Raw genomic sequence first — 24,734 nt, 5'->3', positions numbered from 1 at the left:
GCGCAACATAAGGCGCGCACCTGAAAGAAGTGAAACGTGACCTAGGATGCATATCAATTTTTTAAAATATGATCCAAAATTTAATCCAATCAATAAAAAATTTAGGATTCCAAACATTTAAAAAAACATTCAATAAAAATTAAGGAGATTATATAAATTTCAATACAAAGTTGGAAATTTCAAGAATAAAAGTGTTCAAAAAATGAAAAATAAAGTAGATGAGGGAAACCTCTTTAATAAGGCACACGCCTTGGCAAGTGAGGCACTATAATTGGGAAGTGGTTGTGCTGGGCCTAGGTGCACTTTAAGTACGTCTTTAAAAACTATGCCATAGACTAAATGACCTAGAATTACAAGGGGAAAGAATAAACAGCGATGGAAAAGGAAAGCAAGCTGACCCATAAGGGAATCATTGCTGGAAAATCGAATGGACAAATCCCTGCACAGACACCAAGTGGCTCTCTAATGCTATAGGTATCAATTCCATTTGATACATTTGAAACAAATTCCCCCATTTGTAGAGTCGCCATTCCACAAGCATGTTCCACCACCTCTGCAAGAGAAAACCAAAAACTTCATAGTGCTTGACCATCTTCCATTGAGCATGTAACACCAGAACATAGTCTTAAAACAAAAGACAATAACAAGACTAACCAAGTCCACGGTGTACATCAGTGTAAGCATCCTTCAATGTCTTTCCATGTTCAGTAGTAATATTCATAGCAATCTTATCCTAGGACAAAATATTTCCAATCAAAAAAAATTTAACTTGACCAAGAGATAATATAATTGAAATTCCAACACCACTTACAATATCTCTCCGAATGAGTTCTTGGAATTTGAACATGATACGTTGACGGGTGGTAACTGGTGTGTCTCGCCATGAAGGAAAAGCTCGTTTTGCAGCAAATATTGCAGCTCTGAATTCTTCATTGGTGGTTAAAGGGACTTGAGAAACAACTTTCTGTGTTGCCTATCAGTAATTATTAAAAATTTAAGATAACTATTAGAAAACACAATTATTGATTAATCAACTTGGTCATGATAAAATAAAAAAGAAACAAAATAATTAAATTGATCACCAAGTTTCTATACCGTTTCTGTACTTACAGGATTTGTAACATCAATGGATGCAAATGACTGTGAATCAACAAATCTACCTCCAATGAGATTGGGAACCCTCTGAGACATATTAATAGATGAGCTTCAGTCTATTATAATTTCAGAAAGAGAACATCTGACAAGGAGAGAGAGATTGGGAACCTTCCAATAGATATTAATAAATGAGCTCTAGAGGGAGAGGAAGCAAGAGGCAGGGAGGGAGGAGACAGAGAGATAGAGAGAGGGGAGCCTATAATACATATTAACAAATGAGCTGCAGACAGAGGGAGAGAGAGAGAGAGAGAAACCTGTGATACATATTAATGAGAAAAAGAGAAGCATAAGCTGCAAAAGATTACTTTTTTACCCCTTCTATATCTAAGCTTACCTTAAGTAATTCGACAAGGCATGGAATTCAGTTTAGCTGAGACAAATGTAAGCTTACAGGGAGGGTTTTGTTGCCTGTTGAAATATGATAATTTTCCACAAAAGAAGAACAAGAAGGCATTGAATTCAATTTTGTTAAGTTAAATGTAAGCTTACTGGAGGATTGCGTTGCCTCCAAGATGGCTCATTAGCTGTTGAAATATGAGAATTTTCCACAGATGATTTAACTCTCAATGACTTGAAGTTCCTCACTGCAATACAAATAAATTGTCATTCATTATGAGGAAACCGAAAGTCCAAACACTGATCAATTTCCAAAATTTTATCAAGGGATTCAACTGAAAAGGTCATCAAACAATGGAATCAGTGCTTGTTAGTTAAGTTCATCTTACATCCATAGAGCAAACACCAGAACATTGTCATTGATTTTAATGCCTTTACATATGATAACTGTAAGGATGTGTTTGGAACACTAGAAAAAGGAATGGGAATGGGAAATCCAGTCCATGTACCATTCATTTGGATTACAACTAGAAATGGGAAGCAAGTCAAAAATTTGTTCTCATAGAAACCAAAACCAAGCCCTATAAGAATTTTGATTCCTCTCTCATACATGATTTGTGATTCACCTCCATTTCCATCCCAATTCCCACGTACCAAACACATCCTAAGAGAATCTAACTCCCATGACTTCGTTTCTGATCAAAAAAATGACTCTGCTCTTATATCATCAAATTCACTGTTGAACCAAGAGTATCATACATCAAGACCATGGATGTGATTTGTTCCAGACACCATCTAAATCAATGTCCTAGTAGATAGAGCCACAAAAACTACAATTTTCTTGCACCCAAACAGTGATCATATCACATAAATTGATGACTATACTGCAGCCCAAAAACTTCTGTTTCCCAACTGGGTAAATTATGATGATTGTCACAGATCATCATTCAAGTATCAGTAAGAACACTTAACTAAACCTGCTCACCAAAGAAAATGAAACACTTTCAAAAAGACGATCTTATTTCATCTCATCTCAAAGGAAAAAAAACCTTGAACCATTTAAACTGTGTTGAAAAGGATTTTTCTGGGGGAAAAGGGAATGGAAAGCTAATGACAACAATGTTGGAATAGGGATTCCACCTGTTAAATTTCCTTGTCGGAGCTTAGCTTTAACATTGTAAACATGCTTTGGTGTTGATAAAAGCTCCGGATTGTTTTGTCTCAGTCTCTTTAAAATTTGGCGCGGTTTTAAACCAGCTTCAGTCATATCTTTAATAAGCAATACTTCTCTCTCAGTGAAGCGACGAGATGAAGGGTGTTCTGAAATGTCCCTGATGGGATCATGGTTATGTTCTCCATTTTTAATGGCAAGTACCCACAAGCCATCTTCCTTTTTACCCACGACTTCAAAAGGGCAATTTGTAAGACGTGAACCTGTTTTTCTTTTGCGCACCTGTTCAGCAGAACTTTCATCAACAAGTTTACGCCTGTTACGGTAAACACCCCCTCTGTCACAACCAAGCACTACCACTTTGTCCTTCTTGGACTGCTTAATGGTAACTACATAGCCCTGGGATAAGGCAAAGTCCCCAACATGTTGGATAAGTTCTTCACGATCTATAAAGCTTCCAGGTGGAGGCGGAAGCATCTGCGGGATTTCATTTAACTCTGTACAATCTTGTATGTCCATCACTAATAATGGAAAGCGGCCTGTACCAAAAAATAGAACTAAGATAAATGTTCTACAAATTTTAGGGATATTACCGCAAATCCTCTGCTTCGTTGCCAAATAAAGGAAAAGCAAAGTAGTTGACAAATGTTACCTTTTTCATGGTGTACTAATGGCCAGAACTAAGGATTCTGCAGGTTAAAACTTTATAAACACTGATTTTCCATCCTGAACTTGCTCCAAGTTTCATTCTATCAACCCAAAGCAAAAGAGGAGAGGCAGCACTATCGTGTAGTAATAATGGTAGAGAAGGAGGTCATAGCAGCAGCAATGCCAAGAGTCCCCACCCTTTCCAAACCTATTTTTAAAAAAATTAAAATTAAAATTAAAAAAAAAAAACCAAAAAAAAATTAAAATAAAAAATGAAAAATAAAACCATCAAGAGAAACAACAGTACAATTTTCCCACCATCTTTTCTGCCTTCATAAAATGAAGTATGGAGAGAAAGTGTGAGTGAGAGAGAGAGAGACAGATGATGGAAGAGAACAAAAAGAAATATGCAAGGGGCAAGTCTAATTGGAAGAGAACAAAAAATTACCAAAGGGTTTGCAAGTCTAATTGGAGAAGAATGACTAGCATGATGCTTGCCTTCAAAACTTAGAGAATATAATCCAAGCAGCGTAAACCTTAAGGCAGACCTCAACTGAAAGGCATTAGATCAACTCAAGGCAAGTGAAAGATCCATCTGATCATAGGTGTAAACCTTCTCACAACCATATATTAAACATAAGGGCAGAACTATAGATCTGACCAATCTAACTGATCCTCAGAAACAACATAATAATGTCATTCCAATTGGATTCTGTTTAGTTGAGTTGAGTTGAAGGCTCAAAGCTTTTATTTTTGTGACCAAGTATAGAAAATGCCACATTCCTAACCTTCTATTCTTTTCCTCCATTTCCCAGGTAATCAAACTAAGCCCCTTAGGCTAAATTTATATATATATATATATATATAACACAGAAATAAAGCACCCAAATTAAGTAATCATGCAATTGGAGACCTCAGGATCATGGTTTGGTTAATTATTTAAAAGATCAGTTCTTTCATGAAAACAAGGTTACAAATTTTAGCCACACTTGTTTGCTCCTTCCTTCTTCAAAAGGAGAGATGGGGATGAATAATATATATAAATATATAGGTACAACTTCACCTCCCCAGGGTGTAAAGATGAAATGATTAGATAGGTCTTTTGATTTAGGTTGAAGGCAGGCAATCAGACACAATATGGAATTTTGTATTAAAAAAGATGCATGCAAGGAAAGATTAGATTTGAGTTTCTTCATAGATCTCTCATGGGGAGATGGAAAAGTTTTGAGGATGTTGTACCTGTCATGGTAAATTACAGGTAGGAAATTTGTGACTACTGCAGAAACTATTACTTCAGTAAAGACAGGAAAGCATGTGTGGAAGTGAGGAGTGAGTGAGAGTTTAATTTTAGTGTTGTGGTTGAGGAAATGATCTTGTTACTGATAATGCCAATAAATGGAGGGAAGATGATGCTTGCGGATGCAAAAGATAAGTTGGTGACGGCAACCATAGAGGCAGTAGCGTTGCAGGTGATGGTAGAGGTGATAGATAAAGTTCTTGTGGTGGTGGTAATAGGTAATGGTGATGATATCGGTAATATGTTAGTAATGGTGAAAATAGTAGTGTTGGTGATAATTTTAGTGATAAGATTGTAAGAGATGAGTTTGAGTGACACTGGTACATGATCACATGGTAATCAGACAGCATTATATAAATGAGAACTCCAGCTCTCAACTCCAAACTCATATGTGATCAAAAGAGATATAGATGTCAACCTTGAGATTATCATGTTTACATAATCCAGAATTAAAAGCAAGTTTTGAATTGCTTCCTCTTCTTAACGTTTATTTTCCTCAACTATCACAGTTCAAGATGGTTTCAATCAAACAGGATTAAATGATTAATCAAAGAATTCCACCTCAATAAACTCCTACTAGGATAGCAAGAACAAGTTTTTCCTATTCATTTTTTCCTCAAACCAATTGCTACTCAATCTTGTAAACAGAATGCCTTGACTACACCATATCTTAGGTCCATGGAGGATAAGCCCACCAATTTGATTATGACTTGCAAGGTTTAAAAAGGTATTTAGAGGATCATCAAGGGGTAATATAATGGTAAATCACACAAATATTGTAAATCAACTAGTGAAGCTTTTACAGGTATCCCTTTGAACCTCATTTTGCTAGACTAGAACCTAGTTAGTAGAATGACAAGGTTGACCAAGGAGACACATTTTGAATAGCTACAAATTCCAATGAATTTTGTTAAGTGAAATTTTGATTGATATTCTTTGAGCAACCTAGGGCAGTTAGGGATTAGAGGGTTGCTTAGGGATCACTGCAGCACAATGCTAAGGACGTTCTCTAACCTACAGGTCAAGATTTAGCCATTGAGGTAGAGATTCCAGCCCTTTTGGAAGGGTTTTAACAGGCAAAAGCTTTGGGTCTCTATAATTTTCAAGTAGATGAGATTTTGTTATTATCCTATCATAGGCGACTGAGAAAGAAAGAGAAACCTTGCAAGTTGGATGGGCGGTTACACCAAATTATTGATATTTCTTCTAGAAGCCCTAAAAGGAAGAAATCGAAAAATACAAAGAATTAAAAGACTTAATAGAGCAAATCCAACTTAGGGAAGTCTTAAGAATCAATGGGATTATCAATACTCTATCTACCAAAACAACAATTGCAACAGTTGCAAAACAGTCACGCAAAAATGGTTTTGCTTATGTCACTATCCAAGTTAAAAAAGGATCACTCACACCTTCGAATCGATACCTCAAATAGACTCAAGAGCATATCTAAACTACATATCTAAAATACCAATATCATCCAAGCAAACAGGTGATTTTCTCACCGATGGGAGCTAGTTGGTTGTTGACTATAAGCTCTTAGATGCTTGGGTTTGCAAGCAAGGGTTATGCCTTGAAACTCCGTTCATATTGATTAAAAACCCTTGTCAATGAGTTATCCTTGCGTCCCATTTTCTCAATATGATGTATCTTATCAAAATAGATGCTTCAAGATTAAAATAAAAAATCCAAGGGCATAATTCAACTTTACTGAGGAACAAAAATGGCAAGAAATTAGCTACCATAAGAATTGAATCCTTGACAAAGCAACTGAAGCAAAATGTCAAAACTAACTAATATGTAAAAGTACATAAAAGATTTTCAAGAAATTCTTGAAAAGGAAAGATGTTCTAATCTTCCTAATGCTTTTGGAGTTGAAAGAGGCAAATGGTTCAACTCCCTTATGAAGAAGGATTTGATGAAAGACAGCTTATCAGAAAGCTTAAGATATTAATTATTCATTTGGATTGGCTTGGCCTTTGTGACCACAAACCTCAAGATGTTGATTATTCATTTGGATTGGCTTGGCCTTCGTGATAACCTGTCTTTCATCAAATCCTTCTTCATAAGGGAGCTGAACCATTTGCCTCTTTCGACTCCAAAAGCGTTAAGAAGATTAGAGCATATTTTTTTTCAAGAATTTCCAGAAATTTTTTTATGTGCTTCTACATATTAGTAGTTTTTACATTTTCCATAGTTACTTTGTGACTTCTCATTTAAGGTGATAAAAAAAAATTCGTTGCTAAGGATTCGATTCTTAAAATAGTTAATTTCTTGCCATTGTTGTTCTTTAATGATTTCAGATCTAATTTTATGTCCTTGAATTTTTTATTCTAATTATAACGCATCTATTTTGATAAGATACATCATATTAAGAAAATGAGACCTAAGGGTTAACTCCCTGGGTAGGGTTTTTCACCAGTATGAATGGAATTTTAAGCATTTGAGAGCTTATAGTCAACAAGCAACTTGCTCTCATATGTTGTATTCAAAATTTGGGTGGTCTTTCACAAATATTTAAACAGCATTAGTCCTTCATATATGAGTTTAGATCCGCTCTTGAGTCTATTAAAGGTACTGAATCAAAAGTGCATTTTTTTTAACTTGGATTGTAACATAAGTAAACTATATTTGTGTGACTTTTTTGTTAGAATTGGATCAATCATCAAATCGGAAAAGTTACAAGTCATGGCTCATTGGTCGAGCCTAGGGTTCAATTGCAATTAAACCACGATGTCAACATGACATTATAAATATATGTTTTGCATGCTATTCAAATAAAAAATGTTGAATTTCTAGTTTTCCTAAAAGCTTAAGCTTGTAGCATTTCAACTCATAATGTATATCAGGCTATTTAACACACTCCCTCACATGCAGTCTCATACCTACACATGGAGAAACACACAAACCTGTAGGTAAACAAGTATAATTAGCCTCCTTCAGGCTTTTATAAACATGGGTGAGGTTTGGACACATGACCTCCCACTAAACAAGACTCTAATACCATGTTAAGCGGAAAAAAAAAAAAAGATAATGTCTTATTCTACAAGAAAAAAGGGAAGAGTAACACGAATTTAATCATGTTTGTCTTACATTCCTAGTTATTTCCTCTCTCTTTTCAAGATCTCATCTTTTGTCCCATCTAAGATTGAGAAATTGCATAAGAATTTTCTTTGATCAATGGTAGGGGGGAGTAAGAAAGACCACCTTACCAGCCAAAGATGGAAAGGGGATGGGCTTTGGGAGGATTTCTTTGAGGAACCGAGCCCTTTCAAGGAAGTGGCTTTGAAGGTCCCCAAAGGAAAGTTCTACTCTTTGACACTAAGTTATTTTAAGCATTTATGAGACACAACCCAATGGATGGGATGTCAGCATTCTAATTAGGTAACACTAATCCCACTGCAAGGTCATTGCACATGTTTTTCAGGATTTTTCCACATTTACCCTTCTAGTGGAGAGTGATGGAGAAAGAATACATTTTAGGAAGATTTTTTTGTGGGGGATCAACCATTGAGCTCTCAAGTTACTAAACTTTTTAAAGTTGTCACAGTTAGAAATCTTTCTATCTTAGCTATCCTTGCCTTCTCTATACTTTTTCTTAGAACCTGAATTTTTCTCATAACCTCAATGATTTGGAGTTGAGGATCTTGAAAGACTCATGTCTTCTCTCACTCATGTACACTTGTCACCATCTATTCCATACACAAGAGCTTGGATGCTAAGTTTTTAACCTCTTAGGGGAGGAGTTAACAAATATTTAATTTCAGGTGTAGCAAGGTAGGAAAGAGGCCAAAGGGTCATGGAGATACAACCAATGATGAAGTCAAATTATGAATCTCTCTAGATCTAGGGTTGCTCCTTGGCTTGGAGGTCCACATCAACTAATATGGAAGCTAGCTGGTTAATTAGGAAAAAAGTTTTAGAGACTCTCCCCTAAGTTCCTTCAACTTTGCCTTTTCCCTATGTCAAATTTCAAGGCTAGGGTTTATGAAGTTGGGATCCATTTTTTAGTTTTCCAAGGATCTCTCAACCTCTATATATGCCTTCTTGTTATTATATCAATGTTATTCTTGTTTTGTTTAAAAATTAAAAGAAAAAGACCATAATAAGGGTAATTTTGAGTTGAAATTATGAATAGATGCCCTAGAATCCTAAGACTTTCGGGTACGCTATATAAAGACAAAATAAATGGAATGTTATTTGTATTAAAGCTACAAAGGACAAATGAGAATATGATCAAAATTGAGACCAAGTAATACCTAAAATTAAACATCTCTACTATCTTGGATCAATTATTTTTTGTGGAAGAAACATTAAGGATGACATTGCCAATAGAATTAGAGCAGAATGGATGAAGTGAAGTGCCAACAAAGAGATACATAATTTGTGAAGAGGCTATAAGGCCAATCATGTTATCTTATACTATTATATAGATATTAGTAGGGGTGACAAAATTTGATACAATTCGCCAACATAACTTGAACCTAATACGGTTTTCGTAGGTTTAGGTTGAGTATAATCATGTTTGGGTCAAATTAGATTGACTTGCACAATCCATTTGATAAATGGATTGTTTTTTTATCAACTTGCATAACATGAATTTGACTTAAATTGACCTATTTAATAATTGTGTTAAGTAACCTAATTATAACTCTAACATATTTAACACATATGATTCATTTCAAATTTACTTTTGAATATATAAATTAATTGAGTCATAAACATGTCATATTAGGAGGTTAATTACATAGACTTACACATAAACCTAATTCGATCTAATTATTAAATAGGACAATCTTATTATTAAATGGGTTAAATGAGTTATACAATGCAGTACATATTTAATAATTAAGTCATATTTGGGTTCATGTTTTTAATCTAATTATTATTCATATCATATTTGGGTTGACCTATTTAATCAAATGTTTGAGCATTGACACAATAGGAACAAGATCCACCAACATGAATTGCCACCCCTAGATATTAGGGAATCAAAAATTTAAAGAGAGAGAGAGAGAGAGAGAGAGAGAGAGAGAGTCGCCAACATAAGGATGTTTTTATAGGCATGTGATAATTCAAGAAAAGATAACAAACAAATTCTGATAAATTAGGTGGCACCAATTGATGACAAGAGTAATAAAACTCTATCTAAGATGGTTCAGCTATAGGCAACAAACATACACAGAGCAACAACATGGGGGGGAGTTGATTCACCACCAAAAGGAACAAGAGGAAAGCAAAGAGAAATTAATATGCAACACCAAAATAATAATAATGTTGAATATAATGTATTTATAGTATATAATCTTTCCTTGTTAATATAGGTCACATGTATGGTAGTTAGGACTCCTAGCCTTGTATATATATATTTCTCAATTGTAAGTAGACATTACATGAATGAGAATTAAGGTTTTTCTTCTTTCTCTCTCTCTCAACATGGTATCAGAGCCAAGGAAGAAAACCTAATTCTATCCTGTTTCCCGTGTCATCAACTCCGGGAAACCTTCCGGTGACCGTGTTTCATTCCAGTCACCTTCCCCATCTCCCAATACTTTCCGGTCAGTCGGATCGTCGTCAGAAACCACTCACCGCCGGCGAACTTTTCCGGTGACGTCTTTTTCCGACACCGACCATACCAGAAGGAGCGCCTGGAGGAGATCTCCAACTTTTGTGAAAGCACCGGCACCAAAAGACCATCCACGCGCCAGCCACACGCAATTTTCCGGCCGGCGGCTACATCTCACACGCCGGCGCGTGAGGGCGCGTGAGGACTTTCCCAGCCACGCGCCTCCTTCATCCTTGGTTCTGCCATCCGAGCCCTGCACGTACCTCTTTTGGGGTTTTTTGCCTCCGCCGACCCTCCAAACAGTTTTTCCGGCGAGCTTCGGCTACTTTTTCTCCATCCTAATCCCTACACGTGCCTAAGGAAGTGTTCTTCTACCTTTCCGGTGGTGCCACGCCGCGATCTGAAGCCGTCTCCCTTTCCAGTGGTGCCACACCGCGATCTGCAGCCGTATTAGGACTCTCTTCGATCCAAATATACTTCATTCTCCAGATAAGTAGATATGGCTACTAAAACTTCCATTTTTTCCTCTGTTATATCTGGATCTCCTATGATTACTTCGGAGAAATTGGTTGGCAGTGACAATTATCTTTCCTGGTCTGCCTCTGTTGAACTTTGGTTTATAGGTCAAGGATATGAGGATCACTTGATTACACAGGAGACAGATATCCCTGAGGTTGACCGCGTATAGTGGAGGAAGATAGATGCACAATTATGTAGTGTATTATGGCAATCGGTTGATCCCAAGATTCTTCTTCATCTTCGGGCCTACAAAACTTGTTTTAAATTTTGGACTCAGGCCAAAGGATTATACACGAATGATATCCAACGTCTTTATAAGGTGGCTTCTGCTATTGTCCATATCAGCCAACAGGACTTGGATCTATCTTCTTATATTGGCCAGATTGCCTCTCTTAAGGAGGAGTTCTTGACTGTGATGCCTCTTACTCTTGATGTTGGGGCTCAACAAACACAGCTTGACAAATTCTTCATGGTTCTTACTCTTATTGGCCTCCGTCCGGATCTTGAGCCTGTCCGCGATCAGATTCTTGGTAGTTCATCAGTTCCGTCCTTGGATGATGTGTTTGCTCACCTCCTCCGTATCTCCTCCACTCAGACTTTGCCATTTGATAGCACTTCAGATTCTTCTGTATTAGTTTCTCAAACTAGCTCTCGAGGAGGTCGCAGTGGTACCCGAGGTAGAGGTCAACGTCCTCATTGCACCTATTGCAATAAACTTGGCCACACTCGCAATCGTTGCTATCAGTTACATGGACGGCCTCCTCGCACTGCCCATGTGGCCCAGTCCTCTGATTCTCCGCTGCCTCAGCCTCCAAGCTCTTCCACATCTCAGGCTTCTATTGCCTCTGTTGCCCAGCTTGGTAATGCCTCTGCCTGCCTTACCCACACATCTTCTCTTGGACCCTGGATTCTAGATTCTGGAGCTTCTGATCACCTATCTGGTAATAAGGATCTTTTCTCCTCTATTACTACTACCTCTGCTTTACCTATTGTTACCTTAGCTAATGGTTCTCAAACTGTGGCTAAAGGTATTGGTTTGGCCCTTCCTCTGCCTTCTCTACCTCTCACTTTTGTCCTTTATACTCCTGAATGTCCTTTTAATCTTATTTCCATCAGCAAAATCACTCGTACTCTTAATTGCTCTATTACCTTTTCTGATAAATTTGTGACCTTGCAGGACCGGAGTACGGGGTAGACGATTGGCATAGGACGTGAGTCTCAAGGCCTCTATCACCTCACCTCGGATTCATCTCCTGCAGTTTGCATTTCCACTGATGCTCCTCTCCTCATTCACAATCGTCTGGGCCACCCTAGTCTCTCCAAGTTCCAGAAGATGGTCCCTCGTTTTTCCACTTTGTCGTCGCTTCCGTGTGCGTCATGTCAGCTTGGGAAGCATACTCGTGTCTCTCATTCCCAAAGCGTTTGAATAATCGGGCAAAGTCTCCTTTTGAGCTTGTCCACACTGATGTTTGGGGTCCTTGTCGGACTGCGTCTACTTTAGGATTTCAGTATTTTGTCACTTTCATTGATGACTACTCTCAATGTACTTGGTTATTTTTAATGAAAAATCGAGCTGAGTTATTCTCTATTTTCCAGAAATTTATGCTGAAATCCAAACCCAGTTCAATATTTCTATTCGTGTGTTACGCAGTGACAATGCCAGGGAATATTTTTCAGCCCCATTTACTTCGTTTATGTCTCATCATGGGATTCTTCATCAGTCTTCTTGTGCTCATACTCCTCAACAAAATGGGGTAGCTGAACGCAAGAATCGACATCTTGTTGAGACAACTCATACTATCCTCCTCCATAGTAATGTTCCTTTTCGTTTTTGGGGGGACGCTGTTCTTACCGCTTGTTATTTGATTAATCGTATGCCCTCCTCTGTCTTACACGATCAGATACCTCACTCCCTTCTCTTCCCTGACCAACCACTTTATTTCCTTCCTCCTCGTGTCTTTGGTTGTACTTGCTTTGTTCATATTCTCACTCCTGGACAGGACAAGCTTTCCGCCAAAGCCATGAAGTGCCTCTTCTTGGGATATTCCAGACTTCAGAAGGGTTATCGTTGTTATTCCCTAGAGACTCATCGATACTTTATCTCCGCTGATGTCACCTTCTTTGAAGACTCACCATTCTTTTCCACCACTTCTGAGTCTCTTCCTGTTTCTGAAGTCTTGCCCATTCCCATTGTCTCCCCACCTGATGCTATGCCTCCTCGACCACTTCAAGTTTATCATCGTCGCCCTCGTGTCGTTGCTCCTCTCCCTTTTGCTGAGGCACCTACTGACTCACTTCCTATCCCTTTGGCTTCACCTGCCCCGGCTCTGCCTTCTCCTAATGACTTACCCATTGCTGTTCGGAAAGGTACTCGCTCTACTCGTAATCCTCATCCTATTTACAATTTTTTGAGTTATCATCGATTATCTTCACCCTATTCTGCTTTTGTTTCTGCTATATCCTCTGTTTCTCTTCCAAAGAGCACCCATGAAGCTCTTTCCCATCCAGGCTGGCGACAGGCAATGGTGGATGAAATGGCTGCTCTGCACTCTAATGGCACTTGGGATCTTGTTGTTTTACCCTCTAGTAAATCTACAGTTGGTTGTCGTTGGGTCTATGCAGTTAAGGTTGGTCCTGATGGTCAGGTTGATTGCCTTAAGGCCCGCTTAGTTGCTAAAGGCTATACTCAGGTCTATGGTTCTGATTATGGTGACACATTCTCTCCTGTTGCCAAGATTGCTTCTGTCCGCTTGCTTCTCTCCATGGCTGCTATGTGTTCTTGGCCTCTTTATCAGTTGGATATTAAAAATGTTTTCCTTCATGGTGATCTTGCCGAGGAAGTTTATATGGAGCAACCTCCTGGTTTTGTTGCTCAGGGGGAGTCTAATTTAGTGTGCAGGTTACGCCGTTCTCTATATGGCTTGAAACAATCTCCTCGAGCATGGTTTGGCCGTTTTAGTTTTGTTGTTCAAGAGTTTGGCATGCTTCGCAGTACAGCAGACCATTCAGTTTTCTATCATCATAACTCCTTGGGGCAGTGTATTTATCTGGTTGTTTATGTGGACGACATCGTCATTACAGGCAGTGATCAGGATGGTATTCAGAAACTAAAGCAACATCTTTTTACCCACTTTCAGGCCAAAGACTTGGGGAAACTCAAGTATTTTTTGGGAATTGAGATAGCTCAATCCAGTTCTGGTGTGGTCCTTTCCCAAAGGAAGTATGCTTTAGACATCCTGGAAGAAACCGGTATGTTAGACTGTAAACCGGTAAACACACCTATGGATCCGAATGTCAAACTTGTACCAGGACAGGGGGAGCCTTTAGGAGACCCCGGGAGATATCGACGGCTCGTAGGTAAATTGAACTATCTCACCATTACTCGTCCAGACATTTCTTTTCCTGTGAGTGTTGTTAGACAATTCCTACAGTCACCATGTGATAGCCCCAATGTCGTAATCCGCATTCTTCGATATATCAAAAGTACACCAGGCCAAGGTGTGTTGTACGAGAACAGAGGTCATACTCAGGTTGTTGGTTACACAGAAGCAGATTGGGCTGGCTCACCCACAGATAGACGTTCCACTTCAGGGTACTGTGATTTATTGGAGGTAATCTAATATCTTGGAAGAGTAAGAAACAAAATGTAGTGGCCAGATCTAGTGCTGAAGCCGAGTATCGAGCTATGGCTTTGGCAACATGTGAACTCATATGGTTGAGACATCTTCTTCAAGAGTTGAGATTTGGAAAGGATGAACAGATGAAACTCATTTGTGATAACCAGGCCACATTACATATTGCATCCAATCCAGTCTTTCATGAAAGGACCAAGCATATTGAAGTTGACTATCATTTCATTAGAGAGAAGATCGCATCAGGATGTGTTGCTACAAGTTTTGTTAATTCAAATGATCAACTAGCAGACATCTTCACTAAATCTCTCAGAGGTCCTAGGATTAAATATATTTGTAACAAGCTTGGTGCATATGACGTATATGCTCCAGCTTGAGGGGGAGTGTTGAATATAATGTATTTATAGTATATAATCTTTCCTTGTTAATATAGGTCACATGTATGGTAGTTAGGACTCCTAGCCTTGTATATATATATTTCTTAATTGTAAGTAGACATTATATGAATGAGAATTAAGGTTTTTCTTCTTTCTCTCTCTCTCAACAAATAATAATAATAATCATTATTAATTTTGAATGATTTTACAAAGGATGACTTTAGATATAGTTGAATTGCAAAAATGAAACAAGCCTTCAATCTCATGTAGTTGGAATTAAAACTATGGTGAGTTGAGTTGAGATGTGTTGACAATAAGATCTAGTTTTTAAGGAGAATTTAAATAAGTCAATATGTTTAGGTTGTTATTTCCATTTATCTAGATTAGGAGTTATCAGTTTGTTTTTTATTTTTAAATTCAAATAAATCAGGTTAGTTGATAGAAATTAAACTACCAAGATATTAGGAGTAGGTTTTGGACTTGGTTGTAAACTCTAATTGAAACCTAAGTCTATTTAAATGTAATCTCCGTTTGATTTAATAAAAAATTTCATTTTAGATCTTCGTACATGGTATCAGAGCTAGAACTCTGATAATTTCCATGGCAAAAACAGGCATGACAGGGTCCTTACATGGAGACAATCCCAAATCAGAAACCTCCGACAAGACTCACACTGATCAGCCCGTCACAACATCTCCTGGTGGCGACAACAGCTACTCTAGATTACAGCTCACAAACTTAATGGAAAAAATTATCTTCAATGGTCTCAATTAGTTAAAATTGTGATTTGTGGCAGAGGAAAATTCAAATACATCATTGGCGAAGCTAAAGCTCCGGCTCCAACCGCCCCTACGTACAAGAAATGGTTTGCAAAAAACTCCATTGTACACGCATGGCTTATCAACTCCATGGAACCCATGGTCAACCGCCGATATCTCTTCCTTCCAACGGCTAAAGACGTATGGGATACTGTTAGAAGAACATATTCCAATCTCGGCAATGCCTCACAAGTGTTCGAAATTCATTCAAAACTGAAGGAGATGAAACAGGGTACCAAATCTGTTACTCAATACTTCACTGATCTACAGGATAGTTAGCAAGAACTGGATCTTTTCCTTGAAGAAGATTCAGTGTGTGCAACCTGTAATGTGAAGCAGAGACAGATTCTTGAAAAATAATGCGTGTATGACTTTCTCACTTGATTAAATCGAGACCTGGATGAAGTCAGAGGCCGCATCTTGAGTCATCTTCCATTCCCAACAACTGAAGAAGCTTTTGCTGAAGTTTGTAGGGAAGAAAAACGCCAGAAAGTCATGCTGCTAGAGGAAGGATCTCCTAGTGCACCACCAACAGAAAGCTCAGCTTTGGCAACCAGAAAAACCTCACAATCAGCAAGGAACAACAATGATTCTAGGACACCACAACAAGGAGAACAAATGCGGTGCGACCACTGTAACCGCCATGGACATACCTGTGACATATGTTGGAAAATTCATGGCAAACCTACAAATTGGGTTCCCCAAAGACAAACTGAAGGACGTGGATGTCAAACTCAATCAAACCAAGACAAGGAAGCAACAACAGAAAATCAAACCTCGATTCTATTTAGCAAGGAACAGATTGAGCAACTCTGTCACCTTCTCAATCAGTCACCTGCCCCATCCTCATCAACTCCAAGCCTTGGATCATGTTTTGTAGCTCAATCTGGTAAACTATCACTCATCCTTAAAATCTACCATTCACTTTAAGGAACCTTGGATCATTGATTCTGGTGCCTCCGACCATATGGCAGGTGTCTCTAATTTTTTTCCTCTCTTATGCTCCATGTCCTAGTTCTACTAAAGTGAAAATTGCAGATGGATCCTTGTCTTCTGTTGCAGGAATAGGTTCATTCAAAGTATCCAAAGACCTAACTCTTAATTCAGTCCTTCATGTTCCCGCCTTAAAATGCAATTTGTTGTCAATAAGTAAACTCAATCATGATAATAATTGTGTTGCTAATTTTCGTTCTTCTATGTGTCACTTTCAAGACCTATCATTAGGGAGGATGATCGGCAGTGCTAGAGTTCATGAGGGGCTTTACTTCCTTGAGGACACGGAGAATGAGAGGCGACAAGCCTTTGTGACTGGTATTTCGCCTATTTTTGTTTCTAATGATAAGGAAATAATGTTGTGGCATCATAGACTCGGCCACCCTAATTTTTCATATTTGAAACATTTCTTACCATCATCCTTCAAGAATAAAACTCTTGTTTCTTTAAATTGTGACATCTACCAATTTGCAAAACACACTCGGGTACCATTTTCTCCTAAACCTTACATACCCTCTAGCCCATTTTCATTAATTCACAGCGACTTCTGGGGGCCATCTAAGGTTACCACAATGAATGAAAAAAGATGGTTTGTGGCATTTATTGATGATCATACACGAATAACTTGGGTATATCTTCTTTGAGAAAAATCTGAAACTTGCCAAGTATTCCAAAATTTTTCAACAACATGATTCAAACTCAGTTTTAAGAAAAAAAAATCCATGTCTTAAGAACTGACAACGGGAGAGAATATTTTCAATCTATCTTGGGAGAATATTTGTTACAACAGGGAATTGTTCACCAAAGTTCTTGTGTTGACACATCGTAACAAAACGGAGTCTTAGAAAGAAAAAATAGAGATTTATTGGAATTGGCCCGTGCGCTCATGTTTACAATGAACATTCCCAAATACCTATGGGGAGATGCCAAACTATCGCGTTTCTCATAAATCGCCTACCTAGCTGAACCTTAAACTCCAACTCCCCACTGTCCCTGCTTACCAAAACATAATCACACCTTCAAGCCGTTAATAATCTTCCCCTCAAGACATTCGAATGCACCTCCTTTGTTCATCTTCACTCCCAACACCAAACCAAACTTGACCCTCAAACCATAAAAACCATTTTTCTTGGCTATTCTCCAACTCAAAAAGGGTACCGGTGCTACTGTCCCAAGACCAAAAAAATGTTTATCTCCCGAGATGTCACATTCTTTGAAGAAGTGCCATACTATTCCCCCACTTCGCTTCAGGGGGAGAACCACGACCAAGAAGCTCGTGTGTGGGATTGGGACACTACTGCCTTACCTATATCCGAGACTCCATCCATGTCTACCACCTCATTACCCAAGACCACTGCTGCTTCATCCATCACACCCAAGTTCACCTCATCTAAGACTGAGATTGCTGCTACTACACCCATCACAGCCGAGCTCACCCCATGAAACTATACCACCATCCCAGAATATGCCACAGCAAACACAAGCAGTACCAGTCCTTGAAACAGGGGGAGATCTCAATATTCTTAATCAGCAAGAGCTCCGTGTTTATTCTCAAAAACAAAATTCTCAAGGAAACAAGTTGCTCATGAACTCTATGCACTGTCCAGAATCTGAACTTGTGCTAGGAACTAATTCCTCATCTTCAGGCAATCCCAAAAACATTTCTGAAACACTAGATGTGCCAATGGCCCATAGGAAAGGTGTTAGATCATGTACAAAACATCCTATTTCTAAATTTGTGTCATATGAAAACTAGTTTCCATCATTTCATGCCTTTACCACAAATCTATCTAGTGTTAATATTCCTAGGTCAGTAAAAGAAGCCTTTGATGTTCCTGAATGGAAAAGCAGTCCTTGAAGAGATGCGACACATGGAGTTTGGTGAAACTACCACAAAGCAAGAGTGTGGTCAGATGTAAATGGATATTCGCTATCAAATTCAAACCAGATGGATTGATTGAAAGATACAAAGCATGGTTGGTTGCAAAAGGTTTCACACAAACCTATGGAGTAGATTACACTAAGACATTCGCTCCTGTGGCAAAGCTCAACACAATCCAGTACCTATTATCCCTAGCAATACATTTGGATTGGCCATTGTTTCAACTCGATGTGAAGAATGCATTCTTAAATGGTGAATTGGAGGAAGAAGTATATATGAGTCTCCCACCCGGCTTTGAAGAAGATAAGAAAAACAGAATGGTGTGCAAGTTAAAGAAATCACTATATGGGCTAAAGGAAGGCCCTGATCACGTCTCAAAGAGTGGATTTGGTGTGTTTGCATGAGACTAAATTCAAGATATAACCCTGGGGTTAGTGCACAGTCTTGGAGTGGGAAGATTTTTAGGTTGGGGAGCAATGAATGCAAAAGGGGCAGCCAGTGGGGTGGTAGTCATCTGGGATAACAAAGTATTGGATGTGGTAGGTATGGAGGAGGGTCTCTTATCAATTTCGTGTCGCTTTAAAAATTGTGAGGATGGCTTCTTGTGGACCTTTACAGGGGTCTACGAGCCTACCTTGAAAAGATATAGAGAATTTTTTTGGGAGGAGTTAAGGGTCATTCGAGGGTTGCGGACTGATTCGTGGTGTAATGGAGGGGATTTTAATGTGATCAGATTTCCTAGTGAGCGGAGTAGAGAAGTATGAATGTCTACTTCCATGAGAAGGTTTTTGAAAGTGATCGATGAGTTGACTTTGAGAGACCTTCTCCTACAGGGAGGGGCCTTTACTTGGAGTGGAGGGTTGAATGGTCAATCCATGTCAAGATCGGATCATTTTCTAGTATCAGAGGATTGGGAGACTCATTTTAGCGGGGTGACGCAGTGTACTCTCCCAAGGTCGATGTCTAACCATTTTCCAATTCTGTTAGATGGGGGTGGGGTGAGGAGGGGGACCAATTCCTTTTCGTTTTGAAAATATTTGGATGAAGGAGAAGGGGTTTAAGGAGATGTTGAAAGGTTGGTGGCAAGGTTTCAATTTCAGCGGGTCTTATAGCTTTATCCTGACAGAAAAATTAAAGGCTTTAAAAACCAATTTGAAGATTTGGAACAAGGATGTGTTTAGGAAAGTGGTGAGCGATTATGGAGGAAATTTCTTGGAGACAAAAATCAAGAGAAACGTGATAAAAGGAAGGTGATAAGAACACGGGATTCTTCCCTAGGATGGCAAATTCTAACAAAATGAGGAATTGTTTGGCAAAGATCAAAATTAATAGTCTCTGGTTAACAGAAGAGCAAGAGATTCAGAGGGGTGTGGTTAAGGCCTACCAAAATCTGCTGTCAGATCCTGGTGGTTAGCGCCTTAGTTTGAACGGTTTGGATTTTGATAGAATTGGGGTTGAGGAGGCAGCCAATTTTTAAGAGGTGTTCTCTGTGGAAGAGGTTTACTCTGCCCTTTCAGAGCTAAATGGGGACAAGGCGCCTAGTCCAGATGGGTTCCCCCTTGCTTTCTGGTAGTTCTATTGGGAATTCGTTAAAGATAATATTATGGGTTTCTTCAAAAAGTTTCATGAGAGGGGAAGATTTGTCAGAAGTCTGAACATCACGTTCTTGGTTTTAGTTCCAAAAAAAGGTGGGGCAAACGATTTGACAAAACTATAGACCCATCAGTTTGGTGGGAGGGTTATACAAGCTACTAGCAAAGGTCTTAGCTAATAGGCTAAAGAAGGTTGTGGAAAAGGTGGTGTCCTCATTCCAAAATGCCTTTGTTTAAGGAAGATAAATTCTCGATGTCGCGCTAATCGCTAATGAGGCCATAGATTCTTTGCTGAAAAGGAATGAAAGTGGGGTGTTGTGTAAGTTGGATATAGAGAAGGCATACAATCATATTAATTGGAATTTTCTATTGCTAATGATGCAAAAAATGGGTTTTGGGGAGAAATGGGCTGGTTGGATTAGTTGGTGTATATCCACTGCAACATATTCAGTTTTGATTAATGGCTCACCAATGGGTTTTTTTCACAGCACTAGGGGGCTGAGGCAAGGGGACCCTCTATCTCCCAACTTATTTGTGATTGGGATGGAGGCTTTAAGTTGTCTCATAAATAGAGCAGCAAGGGGGGATTCTTAACAGGTTGTAGGATAAGGGGAAGGGGTGGCAACGGGTTTCAAATTACCCACCTGTTGTTCGCTAATGATACACTGGTTTTTTGTGATGCTTCCCAGGAGCAGATGACCTCTTTAAGATGGTTGTTAATGTGGTTTGAAGTCATATCAGGGCTAAGAATCAATTTGGATGAGAGTGAAATTTTGTCGATGGGAAGAGTAGAGAATATAGAGATGTTGGCTCTAGAACTTGGTTGCAAAGTGGGAGCTCTTCCTTCCACTTATTTGGGGCTCCCCTTGGGTGCTCCACACAAATCGATGGCGGTTTGGGATGGTGTGGAGGAGAGGATTTGGAATAGACTAGCCTTATGGAAGAGGCAATTCATGTCTAAAGGAGAGAGAATTACTCTCATTCGGAGCACTTTGGCTAGCATGCCAATTTATCTCATGTCCCTAATGCGTATGCCAAGAGTTGTTAAATTGAGACTAAAGCAAATCCAAAGGGACTTTCTTTGGGGTGGGGGAGCTTTGGAGAAGAGGCCCCATCTTGTAAAGTGGGCAATTGTTTGTTCAGATAAAAAAAAAGGGTGGTTTGGGAGTTAGAAGTCTTTCTATTCTCAATAGGGCCCTTTTGTGCAAGTGGAGTTGGCGCTTTGTAGTTGAAAAAGAGTCCTTGTGAAAGCTTGTTAGTAGGAAGTTTGGGGAGGAAGGAGGAGGTTGGAGTACCCGTGAAGTAAGGCAGGGCTATGGGGTGGGGTTTTGGAAGGAAATTAGAAAGAAAGGCTCCTTGATGCTTAAAAATATTGTTTTTTCTATGGAGGATGGTAGAAGAGTGAGATTTTGGAAAGACAAAGAGTGCGGGAACAATACCCTTTGTGATTCTTTTCCTTCTTTGTATGCCTTAGCGGATTCAAAAGATGCGTGGGTAGCGGATTGTTGGGATTCCTTGGGGGAAGAGAGGGGGTGAAATACCCGTTTCTCCAGATCTTTCAATGATTGGGAGGTGGAGGCGGTGGAGAGGTTCCTTTTGACTCTACAAGGAAATAGACTAGTTTTTAGTTTGGAGGATAGGGCAGTGTGGAAAGAGACAAAGAACGGGAATTTTTTTGTTAAATCCCTTTATAGTACTCTTGAACCTAGATGTGCAGTTCTGTTTCCGTGGAACATCATTTGGAGCCCTTGTGTTCCTACTAAGGTGGGTTTCTTTGCTAGGGAAGCTTCGTGGGGGAAGGTCCTAACCCTAGATCATCTCAAAAGGAGGGGGTGAAACATAGCTAACAGATGTTTCCTTTGTTGTGTTGAAGAGGAGATGATTAATCACATTCTCATCCATTGCTCCAAGGCGAGGGTTTTGTGGGAGCTTGTTTTTGCTATGTTTGGTGTTAAGTGGGTCCTTCCGCTTTCGGCTAGAGACACTCTTCTAGGTTGGCACGGTTCCTTTGTGGGCAAGAAGCATAGAAAGGCTTGGATAGCAACTCCTCTTTGTTTATTTTGGACAATTTGGAAGGAAAGAAACAAGATAGCTTTTGTTAATGAGGATATTTCGATTCAAATGATGAAAAATTCATTTGTTTGTAATCGTTGGTCTTGGTCTAAGTCCTGTTTAGATGTAGGACCTTTACCTATAATCAACTTTATTGATTGGTTGGGTTCTAGATGAAGGCTAGTGAGTTTTTGCTTCTTTTTGTTCTTGCCTTTTGGCGACTCTTGTATGCTCCCTATATACTTTGGGTTGCCTTTTAAGCGCCCTTTTTTCTTAATATATATTGTTTTTGTGTTTATCTATCAAAAAAATCACTATATGGGCTAAAGCAGTCTCCATGTGCATGGCTTGATAGATTTTCAAAGGTGATTAAGAGTCATGAATACTCACAAGGGCAAACTAATCACATGTTATTTGTTAAGCACTCATCAGATCGAAAAATCACAATCCTAATAGTATACGTAGATGATATAATACTTATTGGAGACAACTTCGAAGAAATGGAGGAAATTAAAAGATTGATGGCAATGGAGTTTGAGGTTAAAGATCTCGGAACTCTGAAATTTTTTTGGGAATGGAAGTCGCAAGAAGTAAGAGGGGCTTTTCTATATCACAAAGGAAGTACACACTAGACTTGTTAGAAGAGACAAGCATGCTTGGCTGCAAACCAATAGAGACTCCAATTGAACAAGGAGGCAAGGCCAAATTAATTGAAGGAGATACAGTTAATAAAGGAAGATATCAACAGCTTGTGGGAAAACTAATATACCTTTCACACACAAGACCTAACATCACCTTTGCAGTAAGTGTAGTAAGCCAATACATGCATTCGTCGTGCCAAGAACACTTTGATGCCGTTTATCGAATATTGAGGTATCTCAAGAAGACTCCGGGGAAAGGATTATTTTTTTAGTAAAGAAGGAAATAGAAAAGTGGAAATTTTTACTAATGTAGATTGGGCAAGATCCGTCAATGATAGGAAATCAACATCCGGGTATTGCACACATCTTTGGGGGAATTTAGTGACTTGGCACAGCAAAAAGCAGTCCATAGTAGCAAGGAGCAGTGCTGAAGCTGAATAGAGAGCCATAGCTCATGGTATTTGTGAAGCAATTTGGTTGAAACGGTTTCTAGAAGAGTTGCAGATCAGTTGTGAGTTCCCTATGCAGCTCTATTGAGACAACAAGGTCACAATCAGGATAGCACACAACCCGGTTCATCAGGATAGAACCAAACATGAGGAGGTGGATAGACACTTTATTACCGAAAAACTAGAGAATGGAATAATCAACATAGAGTACATTCCTACAGACCAACAAGTTGCAAACATACTCTCCAAAGGTCTCTCAGGACCAACATTTGAGTACTTAGTAGGCAAGCTTAGGCTCATTAACATCTATGGCCAAGCTTGAGGGTGAGTGTTGACGGATAAGATCTAGTTCTTCGGGAGAATTTAAATAAGTCAATATGTTTAGGTTGTTATTTCCATTTATGGAGTTATCAGTTTGTTTTTTATTTTTAAATTCAAATAAATCAGGTTAGTTGATAGAAACTAAACTGCCGAGATATTAGGAGTAGGTTTTGGACTTGGTTGTAAACTCTTATTCAAACCTAAGTCTATTTAAATGTAATTTCTGTTTGATTTAATAAAAAAATTTATTTTCACATCTTCGTACGAGATGTTATTCATTTTTACTAGTGAATTGACCCATAATTCAACCTACTACGGAAAAAGTTAAAGAGTAGGGATACATGTATTAGAAGGGTACTTCCTTCTTTATTTTTTATTGTGATTTCTTTCTGATTTTGGAGGTCACAATAGGTTTTATTTCAAACTGAATGTTTTCCACTTTCAAATTGGCCTATCATTCTACTTCAATCAACTTACTTTTGCAAAATTCAAACTGGCCAGCATGATGCATCATTGGTCGGTACAAAGTTTGATATTCAAGCGCCAGACACCCATTCAATCAGAAGAATCCCTAGCCCCCATTTTCGATAATCTTAATTATCCAAATAAAGAAAATGCAAAAACAAATACCATTTCATGTACCAAAATTTTGATCGAACAACCGTTCGGTTAGTGGGAAACCGAGAAATAAAATGAAATTAAACAAAACGGCATCTTCTATGTTCATACCTAAGAACCCTAAGTTCATGTTTCTATTTCCTATCCTTTTTTTCTCTCAATTTCTCGAGAATCAAACAGAAAGAACATATTAAAACCAAGAACAAGAACAGTACCGGCGACAGCAAGTGAAAACGGCCCAAGGCACACAGGCGCATCTAGGGTTTTAAACTCTGAGCTCGAAAATGGATTTTCAGAGTACAGGCACGGTTCCAGAGAGGGTCGAACCTGTGAGGAATTCACAAGAACGCGGTCCCGTTTGCCGTAGAGAGCGAGATGCGATCTCTGTGCTTTGTGAAATGCGTTTTGGACCTCCCAAACGAACACGCCCTTATTTTCCTCTGTAACAGGCTTCTTTTTGTTATTTCCACGGCTTGCTTGTGGAGTTGTGCAATAAGAGTACCCGTACTGCCCTGGAAGCAAGAAAATATCTCTAAAATTGCTAAGGGAAATACATATTTTGAGGCACGTGTCGAGTCCAAGAGATGCTCCCTTTGTGTGGTTAAATCTATGATAAAAGTAGGAGGTGTTTTACATCTTTTGTTTCCCAAAACTACCCTTATCACCCATC

The 24,734-nt window shown here is 38.9% G+C and overlaps 1 protein-coding gene across 3 annotated transcripts in view; it reads right to left on the bottom strand.

Annotated features, from left to right (window-relative positions):
- The window catches only part of LOC100261145 (methylmalonate-semialdehyde dehydrogenase [acylating], mitochondrial), a 58,085-nt gene extending 33,662 nt beyond the window's left edge, over positions 1–24,423 (bottom strand). Inside the window, exons 1-8 of one of the 3 annotated variants that reach the window (XM_059735996.1) lie at positions 23,924–24,036; positions 3,315–3,518; positions 2,632–3,201; positions 1,645–1,739; positions 1,111–1,182; positions 812–973; positions 655–733; positions 399–553 (exon numbers count right to left, since the gene is read on the bottom strand). In XM_059735996.1, coding sequence (XP_059591979.1) covers positions 399–553; positions 655–733; positions 812–973; positions 1,111–1,182; positions 1,645–1,739; positions 2,632–3,181 — 1,113 coding nt within the window. In that variant the 5' untranslated portion in view covers positions 3,182–3,201; positions 3,315–3,518; positions 23,924–24,036. Of the gene's footprint in view, positions 1–398; positions 554–654; positions 734–811; positions 974–1,110; positions 1,183–1,644; positions 1,740–2,631; positions 3,202–3,314; positions 3,519–23,923; positions 24,037–24,279 lie in introns of those variants that run through there. The other 2 variants (XM_019219071.2, XM_019219073.2) reach the window with 2 other exon arrangements.
- Positions 24,424–24,734: the final 311 nt, after the last annotated feature.

Source organism: Vitis vinifera, chromosome 3, assembly GCF_030704535.1.
Source record: "Vitis vinifera cultivar Pinot Noir 40024 chromosome 3, ASM3070453v1".
NCBI lineage: Eukaryota > Viridiplantae > Streptophyta > Magnoliopsida > Vitales > Vitaceae > Vitis > Vitis vinifera.
The sequence above is the reverse complement of the archived record's forward strand: the minus strand, read 5'-3'. Positions and strand labels throughout refer to the sequence as shown.